A 15900-nucleotide genomic window follows, 5' to 3' on the forward strand; every position below is an offset into this window, starting at 1 on the left:
GAAAACCTACAAAATTCTTTAAAATCCCTTGAAATTTTTTATATCTCCTGAAATCCCTTCAAATCCTGAAAAAACGTAAAAATCCACTTAAAAATAGCTATAAATAATTGAAAACCCTTGCAATATAAATTGAATTAATCTTATTCATTAAAAATATTTGTAAAAAAGCGTTTTGAATCCCTAGGATTATTTCAAAAACCTTGAAATCATTCAAGGCTTCGTAAAATCCTTGAAATGTGGCGAAATTATTTGTAATGTCTCGAAATCCTAGATTTCCTTAAAAATTCCTTTACTTTAATTTATTTTTTAAGGTTTAGTAGAAATATATAGAAATTAAAAAAAAAACCCTAAAAAATTATTTGAAATCTATTAAAATTTTGTATATCTCCCGAAATCCTCTGGTATCCCTGCAGATCCTTAAAAAACATCAAAAAACCATTTCAAAATGGACTATAAATAATTAAAAAGCTTTATAATGTAGGTTGAATTAGCATTATTCGTTAAAGTTATGTAAATAAACGATTTGGGTCCCTATGAATCTTTCGAAAACTTCGAAATCCTTTAAGACTTATGAAAATTCTTTAAATCTTGTTCATTAAAGTTCAAAGAAAATACTGCTTTAATCACTAAAAATCTGTCAAATCCCTTGAAATCCTTTGGAATACCTTGAAATATTCGGAAATCATAAAAATCCACTTAAAAAAGCAGGTATAAATAATTTGAAATACCTTTAACATAAATTAAATTAATGTTATCAATTAAAGATCTTTGCAAAAACGAATAAATCCCTAGAAATCTTTGGAGATTTATTAAAGTCCTCGAAATCTTAGGAAATTCCTTAAAATACATTAAAATCCCTTGAATTCTTTGGAATCGTTAGAAGTCCCTTGAAAATTAATTTTGGTTAATTAAATCTTTGAAAGTTCAGTAGAAATATCTTGAAATTTTTTGAAACCCTACGGAATTCTTTAAAATCCCTCGAAATTTTTTACATCAGCTCAATCTTGCATATCTCTTGCAATCCTTTGGAATCCCTTGGAATCTTTGGAAAAGGTAAAAGTCCATTTGGAAAAATACTTATAAATCATTTAAACCCCTTGAATATAAATTAAACTTTTTAATTAAAGACCTCTAAAAAAACGTATAAATCCCTAGAAATCTTTGAAGTCCTTGGAGATGTATCAAATTCCTTTTAATTATGTGAAATTCCCTGAAATATTTTTAAATCTCTTGATATTCAATTAATATGTTTCTGAAGTTCACTTAAAATATTTTTCAATATTTGAAAATCCTAAAAAATTCTTTGAAATTCCTGGAGATGGTTGAAATCTCTTGAAATTCTTTAGAATTCCTTAAAATATAGGTAAATGTTTTAAAATCTTCTAAAACTCCTTGAAATATTTTGAAATCATTCGTTTGCAATTTCTCTATTTTTTTGAATTAATGCTTTCAATACTTTAACATTCTTTATTTCTATAATAATTTTTTTAGAATCGCAAACAATATTATAAGAAATCCATTAAAGGAAGATCATTTTAGACCTACATTGAATTTCCAATAATATTTTTTTCGAACGGGGGGTTTGGAAGGGATTTTGAAAGATTACATGGGATTGCAGAGAGTGTATATCAAATTGCAGGAGTAATTAACCTCTCGAGTATTTGTGATAGAGAAATTGATTTTGTGAATAAACGTGTCTAGAGAAATACAAAAATATTATCTTGTAAGGGGCTATTGATAAATTACGTAACACATTTTTTTAATGGTGGTGGAGTAAATTGATACTTTCATTTTAATCTTTTCAACAAATCAACCCTACATAAACTCCATCTTTCCAAAGAAGTATAACATTGAAGTTTAGTAATTACAATTATTAAAAAAAAAATTATTTTGTCAGGCTTTGCATTATTTACTAAATACACCTTTGGATTCAGTCATCTACTTTTTTAGATTGGACGACAGATTAAACAGGAATTCAAAATATCTCAAACCTTTAGTAAAGAATTTCAATCTACTCAATCGTTGTGAAATTAAAAGCAAAATCTAGCCCAAATATCGCTCTACTCGTCTATTGAATGTAATTAATAATTATAAATTAAAGTTAATTTGGGATTCCTATATCGAAATAAGATGTTTTTGAAAGACATATCACTCAGAAATAAAATCAACACAATTTCTCTTTATTAATTGTTTTTTTTTCATTCTTAAGTTGTTTTCGGGTAAAGAAAGGGTTTCTTTCATCTTAAATAAACAAATTTTTTTGAGTTATTCAAGAATTCTGTGTCTTATGTTTTTCATTGTTGACATTTGCCTATTCTTTCGATATTTACAATTGAAAATTTGCCAAATTTCTAAATTTTGCATGTTTACAGTTTGAAATCATGAAATTTGTTACATTTTGGAAATAGGCCTGTATTGAAGATTTACAAATGAAGATTCTTCAATTCTTTATGTCTATAATTTACAAAGATCTCATTTTTAATTTTTTCCGAAAAGTTCTATTTTTATATTTTACAATTTAAAAATTCAATTTTGATGATTTATGTACCAAAATTCTTAAATTTGAATAATTTTGAACATCAGGAATCAAGAGTTTGAAATTCAACCTTCCATGTAAAAAAATTTCAAAAATCAATCATCAGATATTTAGTATTTTTAAGTATAAAAATGAAAAAATTCTACAATTTTGAAGACTTAAAATTTGAAATTTTTTAAAGAGAATTGAAAACCATTCAAATTCCAAGATTTGTATTTTGAAGTTATGTAATTTCGAACCGTTTTTGGAATAGTTCAACTTTGAAGATTTATTATTTTTAAATCTTTAATTTGAACGATGTACAATTTAAAAGTCTTCTATATTTTAAATTTACAATTCAAGATTTATCATTTTGGAATATTTATAGTTTAAAATGATATAATTTTGAATGTTCTTTTGGGGAGGGTGGATTTTGTTATTATTTTTTACATGCGACAGGGAAGATGCACAAATTTGGTTAAAAATGTGTTATTTAATTTATGGATGACACCTAATTTAGATGAATGATTTTCGTGATAGCCTGTATTTTTCAGTCATGTCAAATATCTGAATTTATCATTTTTATAGAGTTGAATAGAATAATTGTAAATGTATAAGTAACAATCATTTTTCTGCTGAAAATTGATTAAACCTATAAAATTAGATTGCCTTAAACCACATTTTTTATTTCATTTAAAATTATATTTTCTTTTATTTAAAGCATATGCGGAAAATTATTAATTATTTATTATTTTAATAATTATTATTATTATATTTAATAATAATTATTTATTATTATTAATTATTATTATGCTTTACAATTGCTATAATTCTAATTTGAAATTGCATTTTGGCTTCTTATTTTTAAGTCATTTAGTATTTAATTATTGCACCCGGATATATAATAAATGATAAATGTGCAATGTAAAAATATTGTGAAACCCGTAAAAATCGGGAAATCAACGATTATAATTTTCTGGGTTTTGAGTGATCACCTTGATTAAATAATTTGGAAATCTAATATTAGATAAATACGATAATTGAACAATTATTTCAAATCGAATTAAGAGTCATTTATTTATACAATGATTTGTGAAATAATAATCAGGCAGGATATTGTTGATTTTCAGTTTAGAATATAGGTGCATATATATTTACTCCATTATGTAATGAATCTAAGTGGAAACAACCGGTTCTGGTTTTTATCTTGTTACTGATTCCCCCTCTAAAAAACACCGGTTTTCTTGTAAATAACACACCACATACTCAATTTTACTCACATCAGTATCATTTTCTCAGTGCTTGCGCCTTGCTTGTCTTCAGCGTTCGATTATTATTCAATTAATTGTTTTATTAAGTGATTTACGACCAAATATTTTGACTATGGTCGTCGCAAAAAAATTTGTCATCGCGAACCATTTCGATGGGGAACCTAAACCTTCTGATTTAACTTTAGTAGAGGAGGAATTGCCACCTATTAAGGATGGAGGTAATTATTCGTTTATACAAATAGAAAATTAAATTTTTTTAATAACTATACCAGGGTGTCTACTCACCTAGAAACCCTGGTAAGCCTGGAATTGCCAGGAAATTTTTATATGTAAAACCTGGAAATGTCAGGGATGTTTTCTTTAAGTCAAGTATTTCTGTTCAAAATCAGGGAAATTTTTTGAGAACGTGCTTAATTTTTTTTAATTCGTAAGCTTAAATTAAATAACAATGATTCTTCATTGGAAAAGTATTTTTGTACTATTGGATTGAACTATTTTGTTCAATCCATCATGTTATTTGAAAATTCATCTCTTTGGTTAAGCATGAACTTTTTTTAACTGAGAATTTAACTATTCAATCTTTGGTTGAAAATTTATCTTTTTTAGTTAAAAATGCATGTATTTTATTATTCAACTATTCCGGTTGAAGAATTATCATATTCGTTAAAAAATCATCGCTTCAATTGACAATTTAAATATTTTGTTAAAAAATCTTTTTATTTCTGGTTGAAAATTTAATTATCTTATTGAAAATTCGTTGTTTTTTTGTTGTTAAAAATTTAACTATTTTCTTGAGAATTCGTTTTCCTTCGCTTTAAGATTACATTTTGTTAACTAAAAATCTAACTATTCTTGTTGGATATTCCATCATTTTAATCAAAAATGAATCTACTTGATTGAAAATTAAACTACTCGATTTAAAGTTAAACTTTTTTGTTAAAAACACATATTCTTATATGAAAATTCTACTATTCAAGTTTAAAATTCATCATTTTACTTAAACATTTATCTTTTTGGTTTGAAATTCAATTAATTCATTCTATGATTTATAATTTTAGTTGAAAATTCATCAGTGGTTAAAAATTGCACTATTTTGATAAAATTAGTTGTTTTTTGTTGAAATATAATGTTTTTAACTTAAAATTTAACTATAACCTTTTTGGTTCATAATTTATCCTTTTTAGTTCAAAATTTAACTATTTGGTTAAAAATTCATGTATTACCTTGAAAACCCCTGGAAGTGTTACCGGTGCATTTTTTCCAGGGTTTGAGTGGACGCCCTGTATACCTGTATACTATTTTGATTCAGAATAAAAAAGCAATCAATGCGAATATAGATTCAAAGTAAACTTAATTAGGAAAAGATGATTGAAACCTTTTGTCATATAATTTTAGTGTTAAGGAATAAATGAAGGAGAGGTGTTATCTTTCTTGGGACTGACGTATCTTATCGTGACACTGTCTATTCTTAAAGTGAAATATCATTCTGAGCCTTTAAACATAAACATGATTTATAAACCTTTAAAATATTCTGGTCTACTTTAAGTACATTAGTCTGCGAAAAATGAATTTTGCAATTGCAGAAATAGTTTTGATTATAATTGAAGTTTATTTTTTAATATAAAAATCTTTGAAAGCATGATTCTTTTTAATGATACAAACCTTTTTCTCGCAAATAATAGTACAAATGCTTTCATTCGAGTTATACAGAAATATTTTGTATACTTTGATATATATCTCTATAGTAAATTAACTAGGTTCAATCATTTTTTGATAAAGGCGTTTTTATTGAATGTTCCGAGAAAAATCAACCTACATTCATTTAGTATCACTTAATTTCGTTTTTTAAGTTTTTTACTTCAATTATTTTTCGTTTTTGCTTCAGAATATCTTGTCAAAGCAGAATATCTCTCAGTGGACCCTTATATGAGAGTTTACTCACTAAATATTCCAGTTGGTAGCGTTATGATAGGTGGTCAGGTGGCAACAATTATAGAATCTAAAAATCCCAAATTTCTAGTAGGCCAAAAGATTCTAGGACGTCTTGGTTGGAGAAGTCATACGATAATTGATCCGAAAGATGGAGACAAAACTACGTTTATGAACCAGCCTCCAGAATTGTTACCAGAAATTGGAAACCTGCCTTTTTCACTTCATTTAGGAGTTTTAGGAATGCCTGGGTAAGTTTGTTAATAGAGGTGTGCAGTAATTTATTAGAATTTTCAACACAACTTTAGACATGCTTGGAACATTGGATTTTTCAAACTAGAAAAAATCTAATTTTACAGAAAACCTGCTTCTTTTTTTAGATTGTTACAATTACAAAAATAAAATTACTCTTTTTTCATAAATGTCAAGTTTTTGAAATTTAATTTGTTCAAATATTCGAATTTCAAGAATTAACCGCATAGTTTAATTTTCAACCAAAGTAGTTGCGTTTCCAACAAAAAAATGGGTTGGTTCTCTCGTTTCTTGTTTGATAATATATTTATCTTCGCGCTCGGTATTTGTATATTCCCCACAATTGTTCATAGACTTTTTAAAACTAAAGATCAAAACTTCGACAACAGTAATTTGGTTATTGTGAATTCTCTTTGGTTAAAGATCCTTCGGCTTTAACGAACACATTCTTTTCACGTATCTCGTGCTTCGCACTCGGGTTTGTCCCTGAAATTGTATATAATTTCCACAAATATATATTATTACAATTTATGGTATGCATTAGAATTAAAACAGACACAAACTGTCTACGCAGCAACCTTACCGTTTTTTATTTAACTTCTTAATTATATCCCTAACCTCAGTGACCCAGACTTTGTCAATTGAATTTTTTACCGCATCGTGTTCTACAACGCAGTTGTGGTGCCCTATGGCTTCATCTCTTAACAATTCCCTAAAGGAGTCTCTCAAAGCATCTAAGGTGGAGAGTCTAGTTACAATGACAGAATACGAAACTTCGATTAATTTTTTTTTAATTAATTATTTTTTCTGCTGACAAAATTTGAATTTTCGATTTTTTAAGAAAATTGAAATTTTGTTGTGATAATCTTATAAGGCATTCAAAAGGCAACATTTTTCTTCTCTTGACTTTTTTCACAGCATGCGTTTTTTGGCTTCAAATGTTAATTTGCGTGTTTTTGGGAATATTTAAATGCTACAGCACTGGTAATTTTTGATTTCATACAAAAAAAAGTGATTAGGATAAATTGTTCGTCTTTTTAAATATTATGAACTAGAGTGTACCAAAATCCAATCTAATAGATTAATTTTGTTAAAAGTTATCTTGCCCACATACGTACATGCATAGACATATAGACACACAGTCAGACGTAGACAAATTCGTAAAAAATTATTTTTCTGATACGGGGGGGGGTTCAAAACATGGAAATTTGACTATAAGGGCGGGGGGGGGGGTGTCAAATTTTATACAAATTAATACCTTTTCTGATTAGAATTAAAACTTGTACTAATATAAAGAAATCAAGCAGGTTTGATTTAAAGTTAATTTTTCTTCTATTTCGAAAAATTCAATGTTGCAGACGTTACTAAATTTGTATTGAAAATTCGAATAGACGGCTGCACACCTCTATTTGTGATAATATACAGGACATGGAACCTAGTAGAAAATTATTATTTGTTTTGTTAGAAACCACTTTCCTTAACTGAAAATTGATAATTTTTAATAAAAAAAACTTAAATATTACATTTTGCGTTGGGAATTCACCGTTTGTTTGAAAGCACAACTACTTGGTCGGTTGTTGTGCTACTTTGTTAAACATTTATTTTATTAGTTGAAGATTGAACTATTTTGTTACAAATTTTGTTTTCTTTCGTTGAAAATTAATTTTATTAACTAAAAATTTAACTATTCCATTTTTTGTTCAAAATTGATTGTTTTCAATTCAAAATTCAACTGTTTTTTTGTTGAAAATTTATCTTTTTTAGTTGAGAATTCAACTACTTGGTTGAAAGTTGAATTACTTCGTTAAAAATTCTATTATTTCTATTTCTTAACTATTTCTTAACTGGAAATATAATTAACCATTCCACTTTAAACAGAAAATTTATAGTTTTTAGTTAAAAATTGAACTAATTACAAATTTCATTGATAACTCATATTTTTAATTGAAATTCCAACTAGTTGGTTAGAAGTTGTACTATTTTCTTGAAAATTTATTTTACTGATTAAAGATTGAACTATTTTGTTTGAAATTCGTTTTTTTGTTGTTGAAAGTTAATTATGTTAACTGCAAAATTTAACTTCCATTTTTTCTAGAAAATTGATCTAAAAATAGACTTAAAAAATGTTTCATAATTGAAAATACGTTTTTTTTTTGGTTTTGAAAATTCATCTCTCGGTAGAAATTTTATATTTTTTGCAAAAATGCAACTGTTAGTTAAAAATTAGTATTTTTTGGTTGGAATATCAACTATTATATTTTTCGTTAAGAATTCATCTTTTTTTATTAATTTTATTTATTAAAATTATTATTTTTTTCAATATTAATAATTTTAGTTAAGAATTCATCTCTTGGATTGCGCATTTGACTATTTTGTTAACAAAATTCAACTATTTTGTTGAACATTGGTCTTTTTGGGAAGAAAATTCGTCTTTTTAGATTTGAACTTTATTCTAAAAATTATCTTCTTGGCTTAAAAATGTTACTATTTGAATGAAAATGCAACTATTTTTGGTTGAAGTTTAATTTTGTTTAATTAGGCCATTTTGTTGAAAATGCATCTGCGTAGGTTGAAAATTAAACTTTTTTGTTGAAAATTGATCTTTTCGGGTAGAAAATAAATCCTTTACGATTGCGAATTAATTTTTTTTGTGTTGAAAATTCAACTGTCTTATAAAATAAGTCGTTTCTTTTTGCTTCAAAGCTCAACTATTTGGTTGTAGATGCAAATGTTTGTTTATACATTTTTTTGTGGCTTAAAATTCAACTATTTGGTCAAATTTGGTTGAAAAATTACCTTTCATGGTTAAAAATGATTCTTTGTTGTTGAAAATTCATCTTTTCGGGTTGAAAAATCAACAGTTTTCTACCAAATTCGTATTGTTAACCTTAAAACTCAGCTCTTTCGTTTAAAATTCATCTCTTTCGTTGAAACTTCATCTCTTTTATTTGAGAACTCAACTATTTCGTTGCAAATGTAAGATATTTCGATTTTAAATCCAAAACGTTTCTTGTTTAATTCAATATGGTACCTATAGATTAATTTTATTTAAAAGAAGACATTTCCCTATTATTCCCCTATTTTTGTGAAAAAATCATCCTATTTCTCTTGCTTGAGAGCATTTTGGACATTTTGGTCTGGCTGTTGTCAGACTTACTGGCTAACTATATAACGATCAGGGTAAATGAAAAATTTGGCAGGAAGAGTCAAGGAATTTTTTCTTTGGGATTTTGAGGCAACCCTGATTATATTAAACTTAAATTTCTTATTTATATTATAGACTATAGAATTTCTCGAGACTTATTTAATTTTATTCTCTATAGTCACACCTCCTACTTTGGATTTTTGGAAATTTGCAATCCAAAAGCCGGCGAGACATTAGTTGTAAGTGGTGCTGCTGGAGCAGTTGGTTCTCATGTTGGACAAATTGGAAAAATTAAAGGTCTCAAGGTCATCGGAATCGCTGGATCTGATCAAAAATGCAACTGGCTCGTTGAGGAGCTTGGATTCAATCACGCAATTAATTACAAGACTGAAAATATTACCGATGCCTTAAAAAAAGCTGCTCCTCAAGGTGTCGACTGTTATTTTGATAATGTAAGTAAATTAAAATATATATATATACTTAACACTATGTATACCTGACAATGAAATCGGAAAAGCCTGAAAATAACCAATTATTTTAAATCATTGGTTCACGCTTGAGTATTCGCCTGAGTGACAACCACAGATCAAGCGCACCCCCCGCAACTCCTCTTACACCTACCTGTGGCGTGGCGTCATTTCTCGGAAGGGATATAGAAGGGCGGGCTATTAAAGGGTTTAACTGTATTTTATTATTCTATTTCGGAGCTGGTACAGGGAATTGGTGAAAAAATCACAATCCTGAATTGGGACACAATATTTCAGTAAAGAGTTATAAATTCAACTTGAGACAGGGAATTCCCGCAAAGAAAAATAATTTGAACTTTTGAACAGGGAATTTCGTAAAGAATTACAATGTTGACTTTGGAACACGCAGTTTTGGCAAATAATTAGAAGTTTTACTACGAGACGGGGAATTTTCCAGAAGCATTATAATTTTTAGATAAAACTGGGGATTTCCGTAAATAATTCTAGTTTTCATTTTAGGTTTCACTTCTGAACAGGAATTTTCGTTAAGAATTATAATTTAGTCTTAGTGTCCCTTTAAAATAGGACATTTTATTAAAAAGTTCCGGTAAAGAAATATACTTTTACTTGATACAGGGCATTTTTGATATGGAACGAAAATTTTGGAAACACATTAATTGTATAGGGAATTTTCTAAAAAAATTACAATTTTGTATTTTACAGGGAATAATTATATTGAATATAAACAAAAATTTTCTTGAAGAATTATAATTTTGTTTTGGAACAGGTAATTTTTGACATGGAATAGGAAATTTTTGGAAAATAATTTGTATTTTTATTCATAAAAGGAATCTGTTCCAAGCCAGAATTCATCAGATTTTACAAATTCCTTCTTTCAAATTTGAATTTAATGGAATTTTTGAAAATCAATGTAATTGTGATTTGGAACAGGGAATTTTCGTACAGAATGATAATTTAGACTTTGACACAGGGAATTCCCTGGAAGAAGTATAATTAAAACAGTTGAACAGGGAATTATCGTAAAGAAGTACAATTTTCTATTTGGAACTGAGGATTTAGGTAAAGAATTATAATTTTTAATTTAGGTTCATTTTAGCATAGAAAATTTCTTAAAGTATTATAATTTTTATGACAAGGTGTGTCCGTAAAGAATTATACTTTTATCTGAAATAGGAAATTTTTGAAATGGAATGAGTATTTCGGAAAAGAGTTTCATATAAATACTCACTGATTCAAGTCAGAATTCATCAGATTTTGAAAATTCCTTCTTCCAAATAAGACATTATTTTAATACAAATTTGTTTATTGCTTTCAAATAAAAATTGACCACAGTTTGAAATGACTCTTTTCTAAATTTTAGAAAAAGGGAGGTACATTTCTGAATTGTGAAAGAAAATGTTGTTAATAAATATACTTTTGACTGGGCATTCCCGTGAAGAATTATAATTTTCATTTTAGCTTCATTTTAGAATGAGAAATTTTTTAAAGAATTAAAACTTTATTTAATGACAGGGAGTTTCCGTGAAGAATCATTACTTTATTTGGAACAGACCATTTTTCAAATGGAACGGGGATTTTGGAACAGAATCTAATTGTGAATTGTTATAAAAAAGTTTCTAAAAGAATTATAATTCTGTATTTGACCAGTCAATAAATAAAATAATGAAATATAATGTAATAGGAAATTTTTGGTAAATAATTTTAATTTTGATTCATAAAAAGAATCCGTGTTTCAAGTCAGAATTCGTCAGATTTGGAAAATTCCTCCTTTTAAATCAAAAATAATTTTTTTTCGAAATAGAATTTTAATGTAACTGTTCACTGTTGAATGGAGAATTTCCATAAAGAATGATAATTTTAATGTGAGGTTCAGTTTACAAATTAAATATAGAAAAAATGTCCGTAAACAATTATAGTTTTTATTTTGTTACAGGGAATTTCGTAAAGAATTAGAATTTTGTCTTGGAACAGGTAATTTTGGACATAAAATAGGAAAATGTTGGAAGATACTTTTAATTTTGATTCATAATTTTTTTTACAAATAATATTTTGTCAGAATTTTAAGCTTTCTTCTTTCAAATTTTAGAAAAAGGAAGGTAATACATTCCTGAATTATAAAAGTAAATGTTTTAAATAAGTACCAGTTTTTCTGTCTTGGAATGCAGAGTTTTTTGAAATAAATTTAATTCTGATTTGGAATAGGGAACTTCCATAAAGAATTACGATTTTCACTTTTAAACTGTAAATTTCTGTAAACAATTGCAATTTTTAATTTGGAATAGGAGATTTCTGTAAAGAGTCATAATTTTCCTTTTGGAATAGGGAATTCCCGAAGAGAATTGTAATTTCGACTTTAGGACATGGAATTTTCGTAAAGAATTATTTTTTTGTTTGAAACAGAGAATTTTTTACATAAAATGGAAATTTTTGGAAAAGAATTTTTATTCTGATTTAGAAGAACAGAAAATAAAAAATATCCCTGTCCAAATATAGAATTATATTTCAATTAAAATGTTCTCTGTCCCATATCACAATTTTACAACTTATGTAATATTATGTTCTAATCTAACTAATAAAAATAATCTCTGTCTGAAGTCAGAATTCATCAGATTTGAACATTCCTTCTTGCAAATTAGAATTTATTTGAATAAAAAATCATTTTTTTGCAAATAAAAGTTTGTCAGAGTTTGAAGCTTCCGTCTTCTAAATTTTCGAGAAAAAAATATATATAAATTATAAATTAAAATTTTGTAAATAAATATATTTCTGACTTGGAAAAAGAAATTTTTGGATCTATGCAAATCTTGTGAACTCTACTGAATTGACCGTGAGAAATTAAGAATTGACCGGGGTAAACCGAGGATTTAAATTCATCTATCGGGTAGACACCCTGTTCATTTATTGCCCAGGAAATATCAAAAGTTTTTTTTTTAAATCCCAATTTTTATCATATAAGAGTTAAACTGTGTGAAAGTGGATACAGAAATTTAATAATTACAGGTTGGAGGAGAACTTTCGACTATTGTAATGTACCAGATGAATGATTTTGGTCGAATTGCAGTTTGTGGCTCCATATCTTCTTACAATTCTAGTGATTTAAACGACATTGAAAAACTTCCTAAGGTTGCCTTGGTTCAACGTATTTTCATCAACAAACAATTAAAGATGGAAGGTTTGCACGTTTCTCGATGGTTCAACCGATTTGACGAAAGCACAAATCAAAATCTCAAGTGGATTCGGGAAGGCAAACTTAAATACAGAGAAACTTTTACTCAAGGTTTCGAAAATATGTTCAAAGCATTTGTGGGCATGATGCACGGAGAAAATGTTGGCAAAGCTATTGTCAAGGTTTAATATGAATCTGCAATATTTATTTTCTAATTTCCTGTTATGAAAGTTTCCAACATTTTCTGATTAAGAAATAGAACTGCATGGAATATTTGAACTAGTTTTAAAACATTTTAAGAAAAATATTGTTTACGATCATTATTATGTGAGCGCTAAAGCGCACAGGAAGCACTACATTGCTCATTTATAAAATATAAAAATATAAAATAAGATTATTATGCTTCCAATTTTAAATTGTGCATTGTTGTATTTTTTATCCCATAAAGGATTTTTCCTGTACTTATGCACGGGACAGTGACCTTTATAGGGAATGCTAAATGAAACTTGAAAAATTGAAAAGCTATCTCAAAATATTAAGTTTTTTACGCTTTTTGGAATTTTTCCATGTTAGAGGTTTTCCAGTTTAAGTTATATAATGAAATAGTGCAATTTCAAAGGTATACCAGTATTAAATTAGTAATTTTGAATGTTCTGTTTGTTTCAATTTTTTTTCATTCTTTAAATTCTATATATTCTTTTTCATTGTTTTAAATTACCTGATATATCTGAATTTCTCTAAATGCTGTGAATCATCTGAATTCCTTTTAATTTTCTAATTTTGTTGTATTTCCTGAATTCCAAGGACTTCAAAATAATTCAAGGAAATCAGAAGATTTAAGGAATTTATATGAATAGAAGGAATTCAGGGATTTAAAAGAATTCAAAATATTTCAGAATTCAGGGAATTCAGAATATTCGACGATTTCAAATCATTTAGAATATTGAATAAATTCAGGATATTTGAAGAATTCAAGAAATTCAGAGAAATAAAGGATGTCAGAATATTCAAGAAACGCATAGAATTTCAGGAATTTCAGAGCACTTAGTTAATTAAAGAAATTCAGAACATTCTAAGAAATCCGCAGAATTCAAAATATTCAAAGAATTCAGTATATTCAAGAAGTTCAAGGAGTTTAGAAAATTTAGAGAATTTCAGGAATAATAGCATTTAGGAAATTGTTTGGAATCCTTTTATACTTCTTCAAAACTTCTTGCATTCTTCTAATTTCTTTTAAATCTTCTGAGTTCCTCAGAATTCCCTGATATATCTGAATTCCTGTAAATTCTATAAATAATCTGACTTCATTAAATTCCCCATATTCCTTGCATCATTTTGAAATTCTTGAAATTCAGGGATTGAAAAAAAATTCAGATTATTTCACGAAGTTTAGATAATTTCAGGAATTCAGAATATGCAAGGAGTTCAGGAAATTCAGAATATTCAAGGAATTCAGAATATTAAAGAACTTCGGAATATTCGAAGATTTGAGGGATTTTAGAGAATTTCAGTGCATTCGGAGAATTGAGCATATTAATATAATTAATGATATTCAAAGAATTCAAAGAATTCAAAGAATTTGGAGAAATAAGTGATTTCGGTGCATTTAGGTAATTGAATAGAAATTCAAAGAATTTCAGAAATTCAGAAAGAAAAGAAATTCAGGAAATTCAAAATATTCCAGGAATCTAGGGAATTCATCATATTAAAGAAATTCAAGAATTTTAGGGAATTTCAGGAATCAGAACATTTGGGGAATGTGAGGAATTTAGGGAATTTACGGAATTCAAAGTATTGAAAGAAGTTCAGGGATTATAGAGGATTAAAAGAATTGAAAAAATTCATGAAATTAAAGGTATTGGAAGAGTTAGAAGAATTAAAGAAATTCTAAAAATTTCAGGAATTCAGAATATTCTATAAATTAAGGGGATTCAGAGAATTGACGAAATTCAGAGTATTCAACGATTTCAGAAAACTTCGAATATTCAAGGAATTCCAAGATTTCAGGGCAATCAAGAAATTTCAAATATTCAATGGATTTAAAGATTTCAGCGAATTTAAGGACTTCCTGGGTCTCAGGAAAGTCGTATTCCGAGAATTCCGAATTTTCAAGGAATTGATAATATTCAATGAATGCAAGGATTTCAGAGCATTTAAGTATTTCAAGAAGTTTAGAGAAAGTAAAAAATCTAGAATATTACCAGTCTATCATTATTAATTCTATTATATTCATATTCATTATAACTCAGCAATTTTAAATTTTAAAAGAATTTACGAAATTCAGAATATTCAAGATTTTGAGGGATTTCAGGTTAAATTAGTTATTTTTACTGGAACTAATGTCAGAGAGGTCTTAAGGCGTCTTCTTTATTCTAAGCGTTTTAAGTCATAAAAAGAATGAAAAACTTATTAACTGAGAAAGATAATAAAAGAATCTAATTACCACGTCGAATATATATATATATATATATTCGGTTTTGATTCCTCTAGAATCAAACCGAAAGGCCTATGACAAAGCCACCGAACGCGTCCTCGGGTTGCGGATAGAGGGTCCCTGTACCAAGGGTTTCTGCTGAATATGGTTACAAAAATAAATAGGCAGTCGCGGACAATTGTCCAGGGGTGGTCCCGAAGGAATTAACCCCCAAGCGGAGGTGTGAAAACCGTGCCGAAAGCTGAATGGCACCTGGGTGAGGTGTCTAGAACGGTGACTCTGGGATACCAAGCGACCTCTCAGAGTACGCAGCCTTATCCTTGCATGCGGGGCTCTACAAGGATGGACGAACTCATTTCCCTTTCTTCTCGTGGGAACAACAATGACAACACCAAACATAGTTGTAGTCAGTGCGGTTCAAAACAACAGAACGCGCAGGGCTCCCGACAATGGGTCGGCCAACAATGCCGACCAATCTAGAGCTGGGGGAGCCAATGAAAATGGATTCAATGCGATGGATTGGCGGGATCTCGTGACCTTTGGGTGGACGGAGCGACTGAATCATGACTTGCTAGACTGCTACGATGAGAGTGTGGCTCGTGAACGGGGTTACCTGGCACGGCTGCATGCTCTGTGGTGCGAGAAACACCCGGAGCTATCGCACTTTTCGCAGCAACGTCTGCGAAACCATGCTGAACTA

General features: G+C 28.2%; 1 protein-coding gene across 1 annotated transcript; it reads left to right on the forward strand.

The window, feature by feature from the left end:
- The first annotated feature begins 3377 nt into the window (after positions 1-3377).
- LOC117177176 (prostaglandin reductase 1-like) lies at positions 3378-13187 on the forward strand. Its single transcript, XM_033367687.1, has 4 exons — positions 3378-4004; positions 5672-5966; positions 9291-9564; positions 12601-13187. The coding sequence occupies exons 1-4, from the start codon at positions 3899-3901 to the stop codon at positions 12952-12954; spliced, it is 1029 nt and encodes a 342-aa protein (XP_033223578.1). The 5' UTR covers positions 3378-3898; the 3' UTR covers positions 12955-13187.
- The last annotated feature ends 2713 nt before the right edge of the window (positions 13188-15900 follow it).

The sequence above is a fragment of the Belonocnema kinseyi genome, chromosome 7, assembly GCF_010883055.1.
Source record: "Belonocnema kinseyi isolate 2016_QV_RU_SX_M_011 chromosome 7, B_treatae_v1, whole genome shotgun sequence".
NCBI lineage: Eukaryota > Metazoa > Arthropoda > Insecta > Hymenoptera > Cynipidae > Belonocnema > Belonocnema kinseyi.

Coding starts and splice junctions, on each gene's coding strand:
- LOC117177176 (XM_033367687.1), top strand. CDS start 3,899: ATGGTCGTCGCAAAAAAATTTGTCATCGCGAACCATTTCGATGGGGAA. Junction 4,005..5,671: donor GCCACCTATTAAGGATGGAG/GTAATTATTCGT, acceptor TTTTTGCTTCAG/AATATCTTGTCAAAGCAGAA. Junction 5,967..9,290: donor GGAGTTTTAGGAATGCCTGG/GTAAGTTTGTTA, acceptor TATTCTCTATAG/TCACACCTCCTACTTTGGAT.